This window comes from Manis javanica, chromosome 4, assembly GCF_040802235.1.
Source record: "Manis javanica isolate MJ-LG chromosome 4, MJ_LKY, whole genome shotgun sequence".
Lineage (NCBI taxonomy): Eukaryota > Metazoa > Chordata > Mammalia > Pholidota > Manidae > Manis > Manis javanica.
The window spans coordinates 50,409,910-50,434,463 of NC_133159.1; the positions used below are offsets into that span (position 1 = coordinate 50,409,910).

A 24,554-nucleotide genomic window follows, 5' to 3' on the forward strand; every position below is an offset into this window, starting at 1 on the left:
CACTAAACTATGTTTTCTACCTTTATCTTGCATCTACCTACCACTTCAGCATTTTATTAAAAATAAAAATAATAATAATAAAAGGAGAAATGTGGGATCAACATATAAATCAAGTACAAAAATCAAACGAATATTCATATTTGACCTGATTGTTTATAGGTCATTATGCATGATCAAAACCGAAAGTTTCTGTGATGAATGCCCTTGTACTGTTCACCATGTAAGAATTTATTCACTCTGTAAGAATTCGTTCACCATGTAAGAACTTGTTTGTTATGCTTCAGAAGATTGGAGACTGACGAGAATTAGGCTTGAGATGGATTAATGATTGTACATTGAGCGTTGACCCCCCTATACTGAATTTTATTGTTGTTAACAACCATTTGATCAATAAATATGAGAGATGCCCTCTCAAAAAAAAAAAAAGAAAAAAAGAAGCATGAAGAAACTTTTGAGAGTGAGGGTTATGCTTATTATCTTGATTGTGATGATGGATGCAAATTGTAGCACTTTAAAATGTGTGCAGTTTTATATGTCAAGTATACCTTAATATATGGCAATGAAACTTTTGAGAACAAACAAAACTTCTCTGCTCTCCTGGAGCTTGCATTCTAATGGGACAAGGCAAACAATTTGGAATTCAGTGACTGCTACATTAAAGCAGGTTGGGGACAAAACATGAAGACCCACAAAAATGTGCATCTGAAAGGGGCTGGAATATACACTCCAGTTGAGGTCAGGAAGCTCATCTGTCTCATAAATACTTTATCCCCATTGCCTAGAACATTACCTCGCACCTGTTTGGCACACAGTACGTATTTGTTGAATGAATTAAAAAATCCTAAAAACAAAACAAGGCAAAATATCTAGCTTTAGGTTACTAGGGATTGGCACTTGCCCTTTTGGGCAAAGTGCCACCTTCCTGTGCTCCACTTTATCTTCTGATTTGGAGATTTATGGTTGTTTTTGGCCTCAGTCACATATCGCAAAGACACATATGTGAAATTGTATCTGTCATTTTTATGTGGTTAAGTTTCCCAGAATACTTGATCCATCCTATTGCTGGAATTTTGTCAATTCATATCTTGATTCTAAGATCTGAATGTTCACCCAATGATGTTGGAAACAGTCTGGGAATGTAACATCAAAAAAGACACAGACAAGGAAAATCCGTCTGTCGAACTACAGATACTAAACACACGTAGATGAATAAACTGGTTACTAATTTAGTTACTTTGGGAAACAAGTAATTTAACTGATTCAGAGAAATTCCCCGTAAGATCCCAGGAAGGAAAAAGATAACTGTATGACTTCTATTAACTTTGGTCTGCTCCATTAAATCAAATCTGCATTCAAAGAAAGAAGACAAAAAAAAAAAATCCGGTAAGAGCCCAATAATGCCAAAAGTCCATGAAAGTCTGTCTAGCTGGGTTCTTTGGTATAGTGAAGAACAGTGAACCACACAGTTAACATTGCACTAGAAGAAGTCAACTGGAATCAGCATCTCTATCACAGGATGATGTTCCAGGGGTTACAAGATGTACTCTATTACTATTTTCTGAGGTTACAGCGTACATGCCAAGCATTATGCAACATTCTCGAATGACACAGCACCTTCCCTGCAAGAACTGCATAGATGAATGTGACATGTAGTGAAATAAGCAGAAGTATAAGTGTCATTAATATGATAGAAATATGCCAAGGGTTCTATGGGAGCACAGGCTGGGAGACCTTCCCAAAGTTGGGAGTTCAGGTGATGACTAAGCTATCTCTTAAAAATTATCATTAGAAGTGGAGACCGGTGCAGTCTGGAAAACACAAAAGGATGCTGTTCTCATGGGAGAACACATGCCATTCACCTGTGACCCTGGCAATGCCCTAGGCCATCCTGAAGGCCGCCTTGTGCACGGCAGCTAAGGGGATTAACCCAGAGGCTGCTCCCTGTGTGAGGTTGACCAGCACAGGCAGCAGAGACAGGCAAGGCAACCAGCAGGTAAGGACTTTGTTCTCCCACTGACACACACGCCATTTGCCAGCAATCACTTCCATCGCCATGAAAAGGCAGAACCTTGTTCAGTCCAAAATGCCTCAAACACCAGAGAGAGGGCCTGATGACACTGAAATCACCAATCTTCCTGAAAAAGAATTCAAAATAAAAGTCATAACCATGCTGATGAAGCTGCAGAGAAATATGCAAGAGTCAAGGGATGAATTCTGGAGGGAGATAATAGAAATGAAGCAAATGGAAGGATTTAAGAGCAGACTGGATGAAGTGCAAGAGACTGTTAATGGAACAGAAATCAGAGAATAGAAATACAGAGAAGCTGAGGCAGAGAGAGATAAAAGGATCTCTAGGTATGAAAGAATATTAAGAGAACTGTGTGACCAATCCAAATGGAAAATATTCACATTATTGGGGTACCAGAAGAAGAAGAGAGAGAAAAAGGGATAGAAAGTGTCTTTGAAGAAATAATTGCTGAAAACTTCCCCAAGCTAGGGAAGGAAATAGTCTCTTACACCATGGAAGCCCACAGATCTCCCAATACAAGGGACCCAAGGAGGACAACACCAAGACATATAATAATTAAAATGTCAGAGATCAAAGACAAGGACAGAGTATTAGAAGCAGCCAGAAAGAGAAAAAAGATCACCTACAAAGGAAAACCCATCAGGGTATCATCAGACTCCTCAGCAGGAACATTATAGGCCAGAAGAGAATGGCATGATATATTCAATGCAATGCAGCAGAAGGGCCTCAAACCAAGAATGCTGTATCCAGCAAGATTATCATTTAAATTGGAGGGATTAAACATTTCCCAGATAAGCAAAAATTGAGGGAATTTACCTCCCACAAACCATCTTTAACAGTGTATTTTAAAGAGACTGCTCTAAATGGAAGTGCTCCTAAGGCTAAATAGGTGTCATCAGAGAAAATGAAACCACAGCAATGAAAGTAGACCAACCAAATACTAACTAAAGGCAAAATAAAATCAGCTATCCACAAAATCAGTAAAGGGGAACACAAAGAGTACAGAATAAAACACCTAACATATAAAGAGCGGAGGAGGAAGAAAAATAAGGGAGAGAAATAAAGAATTATCAGACTATGTTTATAATAGCGTAACAAATGAGTTACATTAGACAGTCAAATACTAAAGAAGCTGCCCATGAACCTTTGGTAACCATGAATCCAGAGCCTGAAATGGCAGTAAGTACGTATCTATTGATAATCGCCCTAAATGTAAGTGGATTGAATGCACCAATCAAAAGACACAGAGTAATAGAATGGATAAAAAGGCAAGACCCATCTATGCTGCTTACAAGAGACTCACTTCAAACCCAAAGACATACACAGAGTAAAAGTCAAGGGATGGAAAAAGATATTTCATGCAAACAATAGGGAGAAAAAAGAAGGTGTGGCAGTACTTGTATCAGACAAAATAGACTTCAAAACAAAGAAAGTCACAAGAGACAAAAAAGGACATTACATAATGATAAATTGTTGGTCAGTCCAACAAGAGGATATAACCATTATAAATATCTATGCACACAACAGAGGACTACTGACATATGTGAAACAGATATTAACAGAATTAAAGGAGAAAATAAAATGCAATGCATTCAATTTAGCAGACTTCAACACACCACTCACTCCAAAGGACAGATCCACCAGACAGAAAATAAGTAAGGACACAGAGGCACTGAACAACACACTAGAACAGATGGACCTAACAGACATCTACAGAACTCTACACCTAAAAGCAGCAGGATACACATTCTTCTCAAGTGCACATGGAACATTTTCCAGAATAGACCACATACAAAAAGAGCCTCAGTAAATTCAAAAAGACCAAGCAACTTCTCAGATCACAAAGGTATAAAACTATAAATAACTTGTACAAAGAAAACAAGTAGGCTCACAAACACATGGAAGCTCAATAACATGCTCCTAAATAATTAGTGGATCAATGACCAAATTAAAACACAGATCAAGCAATATATGGAGACAAATGAAACAACAGCACAACGCCCCAACTTCTGTGGGACACAGCGAAGTCAGTTCTAAGAGGAAAGTATATAGCAATCCAGGCCTATTTAAAGAAGGAAGAACAATCCCAAACGAATAGTCTTAAGTCACAATTATTGAAACTGGAAAAAGAACAACAAATGATGCCCAAAGTCAGCAGAAGGAGGGACATAATAAAGATCAGAGAAGAAATAAATAAAATTGAGAAGAATAAAGAATAGAAAAAAATTAATGAAACCAGAGCTGGTTCTTTGAGAAAATAAACAAAATAGATAAACCCCTCGCCAGACTTTTTAAGAGAAAAAGAGAATCTATACACGTAAACAGAATCAAAAATGAGAAAGGAAAAATCACGACGATGACACAGAATTATTAGAAAATACTATGAAAATCTATATGCTAACAAACTGGGTAACCTAGAAGAAATGGACAATTTTCTAGAAAAACACAACATTCCAAGACTAACCAAGGAAGAAACAGAAAATCTAAACAGACCAATTAGCAGCAGTGAAATTTAATTGTTAATAAAAATTTACCCAAGAACAAAATCCCCAGACCAGATGGATTCACCACTGAATTTTGTCAGACATTTAGAGAAGACATAATACGCATTCTCCTTAACGTTTTCCTAAAAACAGAAGAAGATGGAATACTTCCAAACTCATTCTGTGAAGCCAGCATCACTCTAATACCAAAACCAGCAAAGACACCACAAAAAAATAAAACTGCAGGCCAATATCCTGGATGAACATAGATGCAAAAATACTCAACAAAATATTAGCAAACGGAATTCAAAAATACATCAAGAGGATCATACACCATGATCAAGTGAGATTCATCCCAGGGATGCAAGGATGGTACAACGTTTGAAAATCCATCAACATGATGTACCACATCAGCAAAAAGAAGGACAAAACCACATGATCCATCACCATAGATGCTGAAAAAGCATTCAACAAAATTCAACATCCATTCATGATAAAAACTCTTAACAAAATGGGTATAGAGGGCAAGTACCTCAACATAATAAAGGCCATATATGATAAAGCCACAGCCAACATTATACTTAACAGCAAGAAGCTGAAAGCCTTTTCCCTAAGATTGGGAACAAGACAAGGATGCCCACTCTCCCCATTTTTATTCAACATAAAACTGGAGGTCCTGGCCATGGCAATCAGACAACACAAAGAAATACAAGGCATCCAGGTTGGTAAGGAAGAAGTTAAACTGTCACTGTTTGCAGAAGACATATTATACATAAAAAACCATGAAGACTCCACTCCAAAACTACTAGAACTAATATCTGAATTCAGCAAAGTTGCAGGATACAAAATTAATACAGAGAAATCTGTTGCATTCCTATATCATTAATGATGAACTAGCAGAAAGAAATCAGGAATACAATTCCATCTACAATTGCATCAAAAAGAATTAAATACCTAGGAATAAACCTAACCAAGGAAGTGAAAGACCTATACCCTGAAAACTACAAGACACTCTTGAGAAATTAAAGAGGACACTAACAAATGGAAACTCATCCCATGCTCCTGGCTAGGAAGAATTAATATCGTCAAAATGGCCATCCTGCCCAAAGCAATATGCACACTCAGTGCAATCCCTGTCAAAATACCGACAGCATTCTTCAACGAACTGGAACAAATAGTTCTAAAATTCAAATGGAACCACAAAAGCCCCTGAATAGCCAAAGCAATCCTGAGAAGGAAGAATAAAGCAGGGGGATCTCACCTCCCAACTTCAAGCTCTACTACAAAGCCACAGTAATCAAGACAATTTGGTACTGGCACAAGAACAGACCCATAGACAAGTAGAGCAGAATAGAGAGTCCAGACAGTAACCCAAGCACATATGATCAATTTAAGTATGATAAAGGAGCCATGGATATACATAAGGAAATGACAGCCTCTTCAACAGCTGATGCTGGCACAACTGGACAGCTACATGTAAGAGAATGAACCTGGATTATTGTCTAACCCCATATACAAAAGTAAATTTGAAATGGATCAAAGACCTGAATGTAAGTCATGAAACCATAAAACTCTTAGAAAGAAACATAGTCAAAAATTTCTTGGACATAAACATGAGCAACTTCTTCATGAACATATATCTCTCTAGGCAAGGGAAACAAAAGCAAAAACGAACAAGCAGACTATATTAAACTAAAAAGCTTCTGTACAGCAAAGGACACCATCAGTAGAACAAAAAGACATCCTACAGTATGGGAAAATATATTTGTAAATGACATAGCTGATAAGGGGTTGACATCCAAAATATATAAAGACCTCACTCACCTCAACAAACAAAAAGCAAATAATCCAGTTAAAAAATTAGCAGAGGATCTGAACAGCCACTTCTTCAAAGAAGAAATTCAGATGGCCAACAGGCACATTAAAGATGCTCCACATCGCTAATCATCAGAGAAATGCAAATTAAAACCACAATGAGATATCACCTCACACCAGTAAGGATCACCACCATTCAAAAGACAAACAATAACAAATGTTGGTGAGGATGTTGAGAAAGGGGAGCCCTACTTCACTGCTGGTGGGAATGTAAATTAGTTCAACCATTGTGGAAAGCACTATGGAGGTTCCTCAAAACACTAAAAGTAGAAATACCATTTGACTCAGGAATTCCACTCCTACAAATTTACCCTAAGAATGCAGGAACCCAGTTTCAAAAAGACATATGCACCCCTATGTTTATCGTGGCAGTGTTTATAATAGCCAAGAAATGGATGCAACCTAAGTGTCCATCAGTAGATGAGTGGATAAAGAAGAGGTGGTACATATGCACAATGGAATATTATTCAGCCATAAGAAGAAAATAAATCCTACCATTTGCAACAACATGGATGTAGATAGAGGGTATTATGCTCAAGGAAATAAGCCAGGTGGAGAAAGACAAGTATCAAATAATTTCACTCATATGTGGAGTATAAGAACAAAGCAAAAACTGAAGGAATGAAACAGCAGAAGACTCACTGAACCCAAGGATGGACTAACAGTTACCAAAGGGAAAGGGACTGGGGAGGATGGGTGGGAAGGGAGGGATAAGGGGGAAAAGAGGCATTACGATTAACACACCTAATGTAGTGGTGGCGGGGGTTCCGAGGAAGGCAGTATAATACAGAGAAGTTAAGTAGTGATTCTATAGCATCTTACTATGCTGATGGAAAGTGACTGTAATGGGGTATGTGGTGGGGACTTGATAATGGGTGGAGTCTATAACCATAATGTTGCTCATGTAATTGTAGATTAATGATACCAAAATAAAAAATAAAAAAAAATTGTCACTAGAAGAAATTCCTTCTATGAATTTTTTTTCCTCCTTAATACAAAAGCAATACATGTTCTCTAGGATTATAATCATAAAGGAGATAATAGAAAAAAAAGTTTCACTTGAAACTCATACTAGGCAAAATCTAGGCTAGAAATCTAAATTTAGTTTGCAGAGCATTCACATTAAGAAAAAAGAGAAAGACAGTACCTAAAAAAATAATAAAAAAGAGAAGAAATATCAGTAAGCAGGTCTTGAATAAATCTGCAGTTTTTATTTGTTCTGTGTAGTTTTGTTTCAGTTCAATATTTTCTGGCCTTTTTTGCATCATAGAATGTGAATTGATAGGCAATCAGGATTCATAGAAATACTAAAATTAACTAGTTTCACAACAATTCTTTGGTATTTCTTTCTAGATTTTTCTTCAGTATTACTTCATATACTCCTTTTCTTAAAGGTTCTGTGGACACTGTTCACAACCAGCTGTCATTAATCTACTGTTAGTTTCTTCGTTTTCTTTTTAGGTATTATCCAAATGAAAATGTCTTCCATGAAAAACAGTAGCCCCTAAAAACATAGTCAAATTAAACTTATAAACATGTATCTATTTCAAGTGAATACTTAAAACAAGTACATTTTGTTATATATAAATTATACCTCAATAAGATTGATGTTAAGACATGTATCTATTCCAAGTCCCAGACTCTTAGCATTTTGCAACCTCCTGATAGCACTTAGACTGTTAGAGGATACATGCTCTCTTTCTTAACAGCAAAAATAATTCAGAGTTCTATCATTATATTCCACATTATTCTAGGTCTTAGAATTGCCTGATAATACTCAGGCTAATGTGTAAATGTTTATGGCATTCATATATATTTTTGTGTAGTATGTTACACATATATATGTATAGTCATATGTGTTTTTGTTTTATACTTTACATCAAGAAGATCACAGATATTAGGGGGACAGTGTAGCTATTTCTAAATTTAAGTTACCAAAACACTTCTGGATTCTTACATAGAAATGGATCTGAATTAGTGGTTTCTGTGAACAGGGATTTTTCTTAATTGAAAGGCTATCACATCAAAAGTAATAAAAGTTTATTTCACCATTTTCTGGAAAACTGGTAATATTAGATTTAAATAATGCTTCTTGGTCTGAATCTGTCAGAAAGAATTTTAAAGAGACATACATCTAATTAATATCCTTTGAAGGTAGGAAAATATTTTTCATGATGAGAGGTAAGAGCTTTTCTCAATCTCAGATATAGCAAGCACTTTCAGCTTCTAAATACAACTCTAAATACCACTTTAGCCAAATGTCTACTGTAGACACAGAAATAAAACTACTAGTCTGTATGTCAAAAAGCTGCTATTTCCAGGACCCACGACATATTCTTGTACAAAAATACTAACTAACACATTCTCTGTTCATTCTCAATCAATAGAGGATAGATCCCTACAGAACTAATATATATAGATGCTCAAATATCACTAAATTGTCAGACCATAAAACCAAACTCCATTTAGCTGCTACTAATGGGAGATAATTTGCAACCCAAGTATAAATAAAAAAACTTGGCTTAGTATCAGAACCAAAAACATAGAGTTGGAAATAAAGTATTCAAGAAAATATCTACATTCTGTGAAGGTAATCTGATCATAGAAACAGAATAGAAAAGACAAAGTTCTGTTGTCACTGGGGATTTACTGTGGGATCCAAGAAGTCTGTGTATGGGTTTACACAGTTCATGAGTTGTGTGTCTCAGGCATCACTGTTCAACTGGTTCTGGAAGGTGCGTGTGCTTGAACATCTCAGTGGGACCTCTAAAACTAAAACTCTTAAAGTAGAAAGATACCCACCAGGTACCTGGCAACCCACATTCAAACTATAAGGAGAACAAGCCATGCTTACCTATATTCTTTTCAAGAGTGTCTGTCGAAGTTAATTAAATAAGTCAGTCTTGTAAACATTTTCCCCTGAAATATTTTTTAGAAGTGCTACTGAAGAAAATTCATATTTCTTAATATTATTTTAAATGCAGGCTGTTCTTGTACTGACTTTTATCTCTGACCTAAAATGGTCCAGTTCTGAGGTAAAGGTTTACTGAAAGTTTTCACTTGCCTTTTTTTGCTCTTCATTTAACTCACATTTAAGTTTTTCCAAGGAAGAATTAGAGAGACACAGTGATCACATTTCTCTATTTTTTTTTTTGCTTAATAAATGTTTTGTATTTGGCATCTTCTCTTCATCACTCATTTTATTGATTTTTTTATTTTCTATGTATCTATGAAGTACTGCTTTAGTTAGACATTATCTTAAATAAATGTGGGTGTGTTTTTCCTTTATGGATCCCAAATAATGTTTTCTGTTTGGGAGGAATTTATTATATGCCTGCTTTCTGTAATGGGCCAGTCATTGTCCATTTGCTGAAGTGTATCCTGCCATTAGTGGTTTTGTCATATAAAGGATAATTGAATGTACTTGATTGAAATTCTGTAGCAAAACAAGTCTTAATCCATTTATTTTGGTATTTGTGGAACGCTTGGGTATATCAGCTCCTATTCTTTTCAGCAGCTTGGATCTCTCCGTAAAGTTTGGCATGTTTTATTTTTCCCAGCGTTCAAGAAAATGTCTACATTCTGTGAAGGTAATCTGATCAGAGTTTTCTTCTGCTTTAAGTCTATTTGAACCAAATATTGATGTGCTGTATCATTTGATGTGTACATTTTAAGAATATTTATACAGAAATACAAAAAGTGTTCATCATAAAGATATCTTTTTTAAAACATTAAAATGTGTTTACTATTGTAAATAAAACCTTTTCAGTTAGAAAATCTTGATATTTCACATCAAGTATATTTTAAAAAATGATATCTGTAACTTCAACAATTGAATAAAACATTTAAATGGTTGTAGAATTAATACAGTGGGTAGTTTATGTTTAGATTTATTTTTGAAGTCTCATTTGAGGTTGCTAACAACAAAGAAAAGTAAGCCTTAACAATGTAAAGAAAATACATATAATTGCCTTTTACAATGGGGAAAGGAATGCGTTGTTCTGGGTAGGTGTACAGTCTTAAAAGCTGTGCTTTTGAATTCCTGTTTTCTGTATTGATGTGTTTACATCAGTCACTTGCATAATAACAAAAATAAAAGAACAAATTGTATTTGTTTTACAATCCTAATACGACTGAAGTTGGATATAGTCAAAATATTTACAGATTTTCTTTTTTATACTCTTTGTCATTCAAGAAGGGAATTGTGTAAAAGAAATTAATCCTTCTGTGAAATTTTTTGCATCTACAGAGGCAGGGAACTGCTCCACCTCCAATGAAGCTGCCACCTCCTTACAAAACTCCATCCGATGGTAGTGATGAAAATGAGGAAGAATATGCATTTACCAACCGTGAGTTCCTTTTAATTTTTGAAGTGGATGCAGAATTAATTAAATTGTGCTTTAATGATTGTTGTTATCAAATCCATGCAATGTTGTAGGTTCTCAGAAAACATGCATGAACATATAATTCTAAAAAAGAGATTTGTATCTCAATTGTAAAGCTTTTCTCTCAGACACTAATAAAATTTTAGAATAAATATCAAAGACAATTAGTTTGTCCACTATTTTATCTCCATTCCCTCCTAGACTTACTATTTGGTTGTGAATACAGCAATGCCAAGAAGCCCTTGAAATTGCATTTGACCCACAATAATCTGAGTTGGATACAAATACCAGCTCTTAACTACTTGCCTTACTCAAATGGATGGTGATGTAGCTAATACAAAATTACAAAGGGCCCACCAAGGCATATTTCCTCCTTTGGAATTCCTTTTGTGATTTTCTTTTGCATTAGCTATATCAAATATACAATCATACATATATTTAATAGAGGCTTTTTTTCTTTTATGTAATGTAAAGTATATGTAGTTAGATCTGATTGCTCTTGTGTGTGGAATTTCTTTTAGGGATGATGAAAATGTTCTAAAATTAGATTGTGATGATGGTTGCACAATTTGTGAATAAACTAAAACCCACAGAATTATATATTTAAGTGGGTTTGTGAAATATATATGTTTACATATATTTAGGTAATGTGTGTGTATATGTGTGTGTATTATATATATTATATTCCTTCTACAATACAGAAAAGGAATTTGATATAGAAATTGCAAGAGTTAAAATTCTGGCTCTAGCACTTCCTAGTGTATGACGTTGAGCATGTCCTCTTCTATGAAAATAATGGTACTTAAACAGCATTGTGGTGACGATTAAAATAAGGTTGTAAAATCTTTAGCCTGCCACATAGTGAATCTTCAAAAGGTATTATGGCTCTTATTACTGTTGATAATTATTATTAAATTGACTTTATAACTTTATATTTTTCTAAATGTAAGTATATAAATAAAAATATAAACAAATATAAGTTTATAATAGTTTAGCTGGCTTTATAAAAACTTGGTTTATATTTTATGATTTTACAGAGCCCTTTCTCATGCATTATTTTCTGCATTTATTCAACAAATCTTTGTTGAAAACCAACTGCTTATTTTAAGTGTTAAGTGAATCTATGATGAAATGAATAAAACATAGCTCCTTTCTTCTTGATGGGGTCACTAACTTGGAAGAGAGGATTCAAAGGCATGGGAACAAAATTTGATAAATGTACTGTAGTGTTTTGATTCTCAGCCTCTTTTAGAGGGCTGCATATGATGTATATGATTGATATGTGTGTGCATGTGTGTAATATAATCCCTTTTTCTGATAGACATATTAGGGCAGCTCCAGGAGAATGAAGATACTTTTGATTATTCATAATTTCTGAGATGCTAGAATTTCCACATTTGCATAGTTGTTAGGAAACCTGGAAGAGGCATGTGACCAAGAGTACATTCTAATCCAGTGTACTTAGTTGTGAATTCATAGACAAATCACTTAGCCTCTTCATGACTTGCTAATTTATAAGGAGAGACTGGATGTCTTATAATAACCTGCCTTCTAGGACTGGTGTAAGAATTAGAGGAGATAAGCATTTAAAGAGATGAATATAAGTGTTATGATACCAAATAAACACTCTGTTTTCTGTGTGCCAGGTCTTCACATGTATTATTAACTTGTCAACATGCTAACCTTATAAGATTAATTACACAAATAAAGAAACTGAGGCTCAGAGAAATTAAGGACTGTATCCAAAGTTACACAGCTTTATAACAGTGGAAATGGAGCTTAAACCCAGACACTGTGACTCTAAAGCCTGCACTGTCATTTACACTTCCCATTACTTAAAATCCATTACTATGGAAGAAGCAGGTACAATATGATTAGGGGTTATCCAGTGAATATCACTTTGGTGCCATAAGATAGGCAGATCAGCACCCTCTCCCAAGTTCCAGGCTCATGTATGCATGTGTATTCACACATGTGCACTTACATTTGTGGTACTAGTGGGTTCAGGAAGGACACCAATTTATATACTATGCAGAAAAGGACTTCTAATGTCCAAGTCATCATCTAACTATATATAACATTTCATGGAATCTCCAACAAGCTTATTTGGACTGTGAATATGATTTACTTTCCATTAATTTTGCTTCCCAATTTTTTTCTTCCTGGTGTACATTTCCCTTCCCATTTAACTTCTTACCAGATTCTTAGTGTCCCCAAACTAAGCATTTCTTTTTACAGTGGTGAAAGTTTAATTTCATAACTTTCCTATAGTGTAGGACTATGAAGTAGATGGCTGGAATACAAATTTTAGGCCCACCAAGAAGTGGTGATTGTATTAAGGAGATCACAGACCTAAGATACACATGATTTTAAAGTGTAGTTAAAATCTAACTTAGGTGAGATTTGGCAAGTTACTTATTTGTAAAGTTCATCCCACCAAAAATGTTTATTGATTGGATATTATAGGTGGGAAGACACTATTCTAGATGTTGGGAACTCAGTGGGGAATTAGATGTCACCTCTAATTAGCTTGTATTCTAGTGGGGAAAGAAAGATTATAAATAGTAAGATAGTTTACATATTGATAAATACTTACAAATAAATAAAACAGCACAGTATGAGAATAAATGACTTGGAGGAGGCAACATTAAGTACAATGGGTTAGAAAGGCCAAGATAAGATTTAAATGACAAGAAGGAACCAGACCTGGGAAGAACAGATTTTTTTTTGAGAGGGTGATCCACAGTAACATATTTTATTTAACAATCAAGTATAAATAGATGTGTGCACACACACATGCATATATAATTGCAACAAGTTTCACAAAATATTACTTACCTTTATACCATATGAATAATTTTATTCTTTTTTTATTGTTTCATTTTCTTAAATGCACTTTGTAGCTCAGTTTATTTCTTTATCAACTAATTGTTTGCGACCTGCAGTATGAAAAACATTAATCTAGATCAGTGGTTTCAAACTTTAGTATGCATCAGAGGCACCTGGAGAGCTTGTTTAAGTCCTAATTGCTGGCCACCACTCCCAGTTTTTGATTCCTTACAGTGGGAGGACCCGATACTTTGCTTTACTAAACCATTCCCGGGTGATGCTAATACTTCTGATCCAGGGACCACATTCTGAAAAACCACTGATGTAGGTGGCCCGTAAGGTCATGGGAGGTGGTGAGTTTACATAGAAGTGGTATGTAGATGGCAACAAGAAGCAAACCCAGCACATGCCTCATGAGCCAGCAAAGGAGCATGCTAGCATAAGAAAACTTCCAGGAGACTAGGGAATTACGTAGTTTAAGAGAAGAAGGTGATTCAAGGAGAGTTCCATCACAGAACTTCAGTGGTCAACTGTGGAATGATACTGAGAGGTTGAGGAGATGGAGACAAAGAAGTAACCTTTGAATTTAGCAACATGGAATTTATGAGGAAGAAGAGGTTATTTTACTTGGTAAAATAACCATAACAGTAATTGTTCATATTATTGTGAGAATTAAAATGTTACAATGAGTGTAGAGTGTATGGTACATAATAGGCATTATATAACAGATTGCTTATCCTGTTTAGTTGAACATATATGATGACATTCTGATATCTAGTTATAAGCCTTATAACCATCAATTGGATGAAATTTACTTGAATTTTAAATAAAGATCATGAAACAATTAAGAATAAGAAACAATATGCACATAAATGCTTAGCTTTGACAAAACTACCATTATCAAACCTATAGGATTTGTCAATGGGAGGTTGTCTTGCCAATGGGTTTCAGCTCTGGGCAAGTTCACTATGGATTCAGTGTGACCAAAGAAATTGACAGCAAAATGTTCTTTGGGGTGAAAGGGTTTATTTATTACGCAGCTTGTTCTCGCCGCGGTAGGTCAAGCACTAGCGTCTCTGCCTCCGCCCAGAACAATGCTCTCTATATTGCTCTCTATATAGCGCAATAATAGCTTACTGCCTAAAGGTATGGAAGCAACAGCCCAGCAACAGGCCAGTTACATCATCAGGTGGTTTGTGTTCAGTGAGGATCCTGGCCATAGGAACCCCAACTTCCATACTCCATCCCTCCAGGATTCTTGCCTTATAATCTACATGCTTTCAATCTTCTGCAGTGGTCCCTGTGCAAGAAAGCTGGAGCACTATAACCAGATTCCACAATAGCAACAGATGATAACAACAACTTAGAGATAATAAAAATTAAGATACAGCAAGATTTTGATACAATTATAATAATCCTCAAGCCGGAGGAGGTTCATAATAAAAAAGTTATAATAATCCTCAAGCCAGAGGAAGTTCCCAATCCACAAAGACTTTAGGGGTGATAGGACACATGTTTTAATGTCACCAACATAGGTAAATCTTGTCCATCAGGTAGAATGCATGCAAGAGAGTGGTCCTGTGATTGGACTGTAGCAGGAAGGGGGTCTTCCTTCCAGGTCTAGTATACCATACTTTTACTCCTTTCCCCGTGGGGGTTACTGAACCCCATAGCACTATATACTATACTATATATAGTGCTATGGAGGTGCATGCACTGGCTACAGTGATAAAACAAAACCTTCTGACCATTCTGGCCACCTTTGGTGGCCACTCTGCTGTTATTCCAGGAATACACAGGAGGCCAGCTTCCAGGCCTTGTCCCCAAGGTGTCAGGAGAGCCAGCCATCGTTGGTCCATGTGTTGAAAGCTCCAAGGCCACATCCACTCAATGGAGTCTCTGGGGTTCAGTGCAGTTGGTGGTAGCAGCATGATGTTATTCTGGTGGCCAAACCTTGGCTTCAGTGATTCTTCCTTGGTTTGTACTTGCAGTTATATGGGGGAGGCAGCCATATGTGTTAAGATGTCTGCGGGGCTCAGAGCTCCCTTTCGGGGTCTCTCATTCAAACGCTGTAGCACGGTCCATAAGCAGACTGACCATCCCCGCAGACTATTGGTATCTGACCTTAGTCAGGATTTTAACAAGCAATTGTGCCTCTCTCATGCCTGCTGCGGTAGGATTGTATGGCACATGAAACTTCCACTTGATTCCCAGCTGTCATACCCATTCTTGCAGTGTATGTCCAGTAAAATGGGTGCCCTGATCACTCTCAATCACCTGTGGTCGCTGTAGGCAGCAAAGAGATGCTCCAGGCCTCTTTTGGTCATTTGCTGGTCTGCGCAACGGCAGGAAAAGCAAAAGCAAACAGAGGTCCAGTAACTGTGTCCACACAAGTAATCACATACCAATATCCTTCTGACACAGGTAGAGGCCCAATATAGTCTATCTGCCACCTGACGAGGGGTATAGGCCCCTTAGCTATTGTTCCATGTTGCTGTGGAACTCGGTGTAAGTCCCTTTTGGAGCACACAACACACTCCTGCCGGGCTCTACTAACTTCTTCGAAAGTCAAAGGCAAGCCCCACCAACAGGCTACAGGCCATATTGTCTTTTACCCTGCATGCAACAAACACTGATGTAGCCATTGGGCTACATCAGAGGTAGGCTTTCCTTCTAACCAACGTATCTGGGCCAATTTATCTGCCTCATCATTTCCTGGGGATGCCAGTGGCAAATGACCTGTCACATGGTATTTTGTAATTATTTTGGTCTGACCACAGGCCCATAAGTCTTGCCATAATTCTTGCCCCCAAAGGGGTCGGTGACTAACCAGCCAGTTGGCATGGTACCAGGTTGGCAGCCACAGGTCAAGCCCTGATAGACAGCTCAGCTGACAGTGCAGACAACTATAGGGGAGGGCTCCTGGCTGATCACAAGCCACACAGCCCACAGCTCTACCCATTGGCTGCTCTTCCCCTCACCACCTTCCATCCATGTTGCCTCAGTCTTAGGATGGAAAGCTATGGCCCTCCATTTTGGGGGCTGCCCACAGCTGGAGCCATCTGTGTACCATGCATCTTCGGGTATAGGGGCTTTTCCCTCCCAACAGGGACTCTCTGCTACTAATGGTTCAAAAGCAAGTTCTTCCTGCTTTTCACTAGTATATGTCACCGGCCCCAACAAGCATTGAGAGTTCTACACTCAAGGGGCTACTAGAGAGGACACTACACTGCTGTAGGTAAGCACCCCACTTGGCTAGTGTGGGTGTTTATGCCACACCACTCCTTGGCTTTGGGTCCAGTCTCATTCCCACCCCAAGATGGGATAGGTGGTTATTACCTTTATTGGGGCCATTCCAGTGATTAGTTCTGTAGCCAGCAAGGCGTGATACATGGCAGCCAGTTGTTTTTCTATCATAGTGTATCGTACCTCTGCCCCTTTCCAGAGTTGTGACCAGAATCCAACAGGTTGGCGAGTTCATTCAAGCCGCTGCCAGAGACCCCAGCCATAACCATCTTCAGTGACATGAACATCCAGCTCACAGGGCCTTGATGGGTCTATCACACTGAAGGCCTGCACGCCCTTGGGACTGCAAAATCCCAAGCAAAATGCCTTGACTGCCCGTTTTGCTGTAGTAAAGGCAGATGCACATGTCTCATCCCAGTCCCACCTGATGCCCTTTTATACCAACCGGTATAAGGACTTCCGAATTTGTGCCAAGTGCAGTATAAACATTCTCCAGTAGCCTAGAAGACCCAGAAACTCCTGTAGCAATGCTACAGTTGTGGGGGTAGGAAAGGCCTGGACTTTGTCTATAACTGCTTCTCGTATAACTTTGGTCTTACCTGACCAGACAACCCCCGAGAATTTAACAGACAAACCAGGTCCCTGAACCTTGCTGCTGTTCACAACCCATCCTTTCTCCTGTAAATGTTGCAGCAGTCTAGGTGCTGCACCTTCTAGATCTGAAAGAGAATCAGATGTGAGCATGATATCATCAATATAATGGTACAGCCACACCATTGGCGGTTTCTCCCATGTAGACAAGTCCATGACAGATGGTGGGGCTGTGGAGGTATTCCTGTGGGAGGATGGTGAAAGTCCATTGCCATCCTTCCCACGTGAAAGCAAACTGTTCCTGACTTTCCTGCTCAATGTCAATGGGAAAGAAGGCATTAGCAACATCTACCACATAATACTATGTTCCTAGTTCATGGCTGAGTGTATCCATCAAGCCTGCAATAGAGGGGACAGCTGCATGCATAGGGGGTATGATATTCAGTTCTCTGTAATCCACAGTCATATGCCAGGAGACATCTGGCTTTTTGACAGGCCACACTGGGGAATTGAAAGGACTATGGGTGGGCTTTATAATGCCCACCTTTTCCAGCTCTTGGAGAGTTTCTCCAATCTCTTTATGCCCCCCAGGCAGTTTGTATTGTTTGGTATTAGTCACCTGCTGAGGCACAGACAAAGCTATGGGCAGGTGCCTAGCATGTCCCCTCAGAACTGCCTTCACCACACATACTGTCAGTCTGAACTCACCTGCAGTGGTCTGCAACCATAGACCCTGCAGGATCGGGATATCAATCCCCAAAATATACTCAGAAATAGGAGATATATACACAGTATACTCTTTTGGGGGTAGACACCCTATTCCCAAAGGGATTTGGGCTTTTTTTACTCTGACAGCCTTTCCCCTGTATCCATCTATGATAGTGGGGGTCCCAGGGAACTGCTCAGGGTTACAATGAATCAGTGAACATTCAGCGTCTGTGTCCACCAGAGCCAGGGCACATTGTATGTTTACTGGGGACCAATGGATAGCTATTTCAATATGTGGCCTCTGGTCCCCCCTGGTCCTTCAGGGTAGATTCCTTGACCTTTCTGTCAGTCAAACCATGTTCCCCAATCACCTTCCTGTGTGGGCTCAAGTGAGGTTGGCTCGTTCTCCAGCAGGAATTCCTGCAAACACACAGGCTGGACTCGTGGCTCTGTCTCTGACCTCTGCCTCTTTGGTCTTAATGGCTGGAACTGCTGCTCTAGTTTCAGCTGTTGCCATAGCTCCAGTAAGATCCTATTGGACTTTCTGTCTAATTTCCTTCCATCTGCTCCTGCCCATATTAAATCAACCATCTAGGTCCTCGTAACCTTCATAGGGCCCTGTAAATTCTTGTGAGTAACAGGTCTTATTTCTTTCCGGATTCTCATTGCTTCTGCCTCTCCTAAGTCTACTACTGTATGTGTCACCTCGCTTATGAGCTGCCCTAAGTGAAGGGAAAGAATGGCCACTAGAGACCCAAACAGGGATGTAGGAGCCTTTGAAATACAATATTTCTCATCCCAGTAGTGAAAATCTCTTCATCTGGGTTATAATTCTCTGGAGTATAGATGGCATTTCTCATGCCTAGCTCTCGTAGCACCTGTTGGAGCTCAGCATATGTCTGCCATCTAACAGAAGAGGATGGCAGATCACCCAGAGTGGGCCACACAGCACAAAGTGCAGCCATAAGCCAATCCAGGAGGGAATGACTCCCAGGGATCTGATGTGCATTTTGTAATCGCTGCTTCAAGGTGGGCTGCACTGTCAGGGAAGACAGCTTTCCCATCTCTGATCCCGATAGAACTATTCCATCCACCCCTAAGTCCCACAGATGCAGGAGCCAAGCTGATATTGACTCTGAGGGCTTCTGTCTAAACCAGGTGCCCAAATCCCCCAGCTCAGCCTGAGTATAGGGGCGGACCATAGAGTGCTCCATGACCTGGGGAGGGGGCTGCTCCTCTCCTTGGGGAACTTTCAGCTGCTGGGTCTTTATTTTCTTTACAACCACTGAGCGTGCTTTCAATACAGGAGGCACCAGTGCCCCTGGCACCACCCGTTCATCCTTCCCCAGCTCCTCCATTACTGGGGCTGATGGCACCTTTCTCTCCCCTCCCCCTAGTGCCTCCTCTGCTACAACCTTTATCTTTCCTACTGTGCCTCGCAGCAATGCTACCTCAGTCTTCAGAAGGTCTCTTACCTTCAGCTCAATGCTTCGCAGCTGATGTTCTCGTGCCACTTCTGCCGGTGCTTCCCTCAGGAGTTCATCTTTTTCCTTCATGGCCTCTTCCTCCTTCTGAACACCTGGCAGCATTGCCGTCTCGTCTCCAATGGCACCTTGCTGCCGGCGCTCTTGTGCTGCCTCCTCCCCTCCCACATCAAGGCCATCTCCTTCCTCAGGGAATCCACAGAGGTTTGCAGCTTGCATTCTCATGCCACCTGCCCCCACATCAATACCATTTCCCTCCTCAGGGCATCCACAGAAGTCCTCAGCTCATGTTCTTGTGCTGCCTCTTGCATCAATGCCATTTCTCTCCTCAGGGAATCTACTGACGTTTGCAGCTTACGTTCTCTTGCCACCATTTCTTGGGTCTCCTCTGTAGACCTTTTTAAGACTGTGAGAAGCAGCCAACCCACAGTCCCCACTGCCTCCCGGGCACTCTGCTTCTCAAAGGATCTGCTTACTATACTGAGGGCCACCCCTGCTGCCTCAGGTGTCACCTCCACTTGCCTCCAGTCCTGGGGTGGGGCCCAGTCCTCTAGGAGGGAAGCCACCTCAGACCACATACCCACTGGGGGAGGATCCACTGTTTCCCCATTCACAGGGGCAGCCCGCTGAAGTACCCCTCCCATAAGGGCAGCCTGTCTTTTTCCTTGGTCAACAGTGAATCCTCCCGACTATGCCAATTGTCTTGCCAATGGGTTTCAGCCCCGGGCAAGTTCAGTGTGACCAAAGAAATTGACAACAAAACGTTCTTTGGGGTGAAAGGGTTTATTACCCGGCTTGTTCTCCAGCAGTAGGTTGAGCACTAGTGTCTCTGCCTCCACCCAGAGCAATGGGCCGAGCTCTCTATATAGCACAATAATAGCTTATTGCCTAAAGATATGGAAGTGGCAGCCCAGCAACAGGCCAGTTACATCATCAGGTGGTTTAAGTTCAGTGAGGATCCTGGCCATAGGAACCTCAACTTCCCCACAGAGGTTATCAACAGTACAGAATTTTTGGCTTAACTATATAGTAATAATCTTTAATACTTAAATTTAAAATTAGGTTGTCTTCTCAGAGGTTTGGGATCACCGAGGGCACAAAGTGTCACTCAGTTCACTACCATGTGCTGACTTCTCAAATCTTTGTTTCTAGCCATAACCTCTCTCTTATATCATGACCCAGAAGTTCACTTAGCTGTTGGAAAGATGCCGTGTCTTTTTTCCACTAACACTTTAAATCCTTTTTTCAAAATAGAATATTTCTTCCCTATTGACGTTTAGTCTCCTATTCTCATTTTTTGCTGGAGCCCTTAACCTAGGCGGAAACTTTTTCTCCTCTGCTTATTATCTCTCTTCCTGATAATGTATCAGATATAGATGAATCTTCATTCCCTACCCCTCTCACATTTGTAGTTTCCTTTGCACTTGCATTTAATTGCTGCAGTTTTAGTAAGTATACAGTAGTAGTACCACTGATAGTACCTACTTGTGCCATCCATTATCGCCAACTCTTTAAATGCTTTCTCATTTGATCTACAGAAGAGTGTTTGAAAGGAGATACTTTCTCTGCTACTGATTTCAGCTAATGTCACCTTCTTTGGAAAACCTTGCTTGACTCCTTATTCTGATATATATTCCTGTATTTTTCTTTCATATTGCTTAACAAAATGTAATTATCAGATTAATATCTGTCTTTTCCATTAAAACTTCAAGATCCTTGAGGCTAGTGACCCTCTCTGTTTTGGCCTCGCACATTATAGAACTCAATATTTTGGGCAAATTAATGACAGAGGTATGTGACTTGGACAGTCCCAGTAGGGGATACAGTGGAAATCCAGGTTTGCTTATGGTGCTGCAGAGATACCGTTCCTACAGAACTGTACCATCCATCTAGTTTCAGAGCATTATGTCTAGAACAGTTCGAATTCTATTTCCCAATATGCCACTTCTCACCTTATCAAAAAGTTTGGTCCTCAGGAAGAGAAGCCACTATCTCTAGAAAATCCTGCTTTTTTTCACTTTTGATCCCAGCAGTTAAATGCTTTTACATCAAGAGAGTCTTTCTAACCTAGTAACATTCATTCTTTCAACTACATTTTTAAGCTGCATGTTGTAGAAGGTTTTGAAATGACTTTTTGTAATGTATAGGAGAGTGATTGTAAAGAAGCAGTGATAACAATAGACATGTCTCAATGCATACTAGGTCCTAGAAACTCAGAATATAATTGACTTGTTTGCCACTTTGCTTTTAAGTGCTACAGCGGAAATGTGAATGCTGAAGCCCTCTTAAAGCCCTTTCTTTATACCTCATTTCCAGAATAGCTTACTGTCCTTTCTCCACCTGAGTATTTTTCTCAGAAAGAACCAGGTTTAATTACTGACTGTGATACATCTTTATGGCCTTTTGCTTAGAACTACCCCCCACCCCACACCAACCAATTATATGTCATAATATGATTTCGGTATAAAGAATATATTTGGGTTATGAAACATAATAAAGTTAGCCTGTGAATGCACCATGCAAAGAAAAATTAGATTACCAATATTTTGCATCTTTGTGTTTTACTTTAATTCTTGTTCTTTTACTTCAGCTTTTTTCAGTTTAAATATGATTTTAATAAAAAACAATGTTTAAATACCAGGTAAATATTTCTCCTAGTTTATGTACACTGTGTAACTACTACAGATAAACAATTTACTAATATCATTTTATGAAATAGAACTTATATAAATTGTTTATGAAATGAGAACTTTGGTCATATTTTGATGACATTACTTCATTACACTTTTTTTAATAGAAGTGTAATTGATGTATAATATTATATTAATTTCAGATATACAGCATAGTGATTTAACATTTACATATGGTATGAAGATCACAACAGTAAATATAGCTACCATCTATCATACAAGATTTTTACATTACTATATTCCCTGTATATTACATCCCCATGTCTTACTTATTTTATAATTGGAAGTTTGTACCTTTTAATCCACTCTCCTATTTCACCCAATCCCCCATCCCCTGTCCCTGTGATTATCACTACATTGTTCTCTGTATCTGAGTCTGTTTCTGTTTCGTTGTATGGTTTGGTTTTTGATTCTACATATAAGAGAAATCATGTGGTATTTGCCTTTCTCTACTTATTTCTCTTAGCATGATACACTGTAGGTCCATGCTGTCACATATGGCAAACTTCCCCTTTTTTGGGTTGAGTAATATTCCATTGTGTCTATATGCCACATTTTCTTTATCCATTTATCAATGGAGACTTAGGTTGATTATATCTTAAATGTTATAAATAATGCAATGAACATAAGAGTGCATTTATCTTTTCTTATTAGTGTTTTTATTTTATTCAGGTTTTATTTTATCCAGAAGTTGAGTTGCTGGGTTGTATGGTATTTCTCTTCTTAGTTTTTGAGAAGCCTCCATACTGTTTTCCATAGTGGCTGCACCATTTTGCATTCCCATAAACAGTCTATGAAGGTTCTCTTTTCTCTACACCCTTGCTGATACTTGTTATTTCTTGACTTTTTGACATTACCCATTGTGACAGGTATGGGGTGATATCTCATTGTGGTTTTGACTTGCATTTCCCTGATGATTAGTGGTATTGAGCATGTTTTCACATGTCTGTTGTTCATCTCAATTTTTGTTTTTTGAGAAATATCTGTTCAGGTCCTTTTCCCTTTTTTTAATTGAATTTTTTTATATTGAATTTATGAGTTCTTTTTATGTTTTGGATATTAACCCCTTATCAGTTAAATCATTGGGAAATATTCTAGACTATTCAGTGGGTTGACTTTTCATTTTGTGATGGTTTCCTTTGCTGTGCAAAAGTTTTTAGTTTGATGTAGTCCCATTTGTTTATTACTGTTTTTCTTGTCCTTACCTTAGGAGATGTATCCAAAAAAGTATTGCTCAGACTGATGTCCAAGAAGTTACTGCCTATATTTTCTAGGAGTTTTATAGTTTCCAGTATTACATTTAAGTCTTGAATGCATTTTGGGTTTATTTTTGTACGTAGTGTAAAAATGTGGTCCAATTTACATAGTATAAGAAAGTGCTCCAGTGGTCTTTTGCATGTCCAATTTTCTTATTGAAGATCCTGCCTTTTCCCCATTATATACTTTTGCTTCCTTTCTCAAAGATGAATTGACCATATGAATGTGGGTTTATTTCTAAACTCTATTCTGTTCTATTGATCTTTGTGTCTATTTTTGTGCCAATACCATACTGTTTTCATTACTGTAGCTTTGTAGATCAGCTTGAAATCAAGTTGCAGGATGCCTCCAACTTGTTCTTTCTCAGAGTTGCTTTGGCTATTCAGTGTCTTTTGTGGTTCCATACAAATTTTAGGATTATTTGTAATATTTATGTGAAAAATGCCATTGGTATTTTGATAGGGATTGCATTGAATCTGTAGAATGCTTTGGGTAATACAGACATTTTAATAATATTTTTTCAGTCCATGTGCACAGTAACCTTACTATTTGTGTTTTCTTCAATTTCTTCATCAGTGTCTTAACAGTTTTCAGAGTACAGGTCTTTCACCTGTGTTAAATTTATTCCTAGGTATTTTCTGTTTAATGCAATTGAGATTTTTTAAAGGACAGGATAACTAAGACCTCCAGAAATGTGATTTATTACCAAATTACTCAGTCATAATATAGAGGAGATGCCTTTTTAAAATTTTACTTTATTAAGATATAATCCACATTACTGTACAATTCATTGATTAAAGTGTACAATTCATTGGATTTTAGTGTATTTACAGTTGTTCAACCATTACCCCTATCAATTTTAGGACATATAGAACATTTTTATCAATCTCCTCCCAAAAAAAGCCCTACTCATTGACAGTCACTCCACTTAACCATATTTCAAAAGTTCTTTATATATTTGTAGGTAAAATATACAC

At 38.3% G+C, this 24,554-nt stretch overlaps 1 protein-coding gene across 8 annotated transcripts in view; it reads left to right on the forward strand.

Moving 5' to 3' along the window:
• PATJ (PATJ crumbs cell polarity complex component) overlaps positions 1-24,554 on the forward strand; it is a 395,870-nt gene that overhangs the window by 158,821 nt on the left and 212,495 nt on the right. For all 8 annotated transcript variants that reach the window (XM_073234040.1, XM_073234044.1, XM_073234045.1 and 5 more), the window contains one exon: positions 10,637-10,736. In XM_073234040.1, coding sequence (XP_073090141.1) covers positions 10,637-10,736 — 100 coding nt within the window. The remainder of the gene's footprint in view (positions 1-10,636; positions 10,737-24,554) is intronic.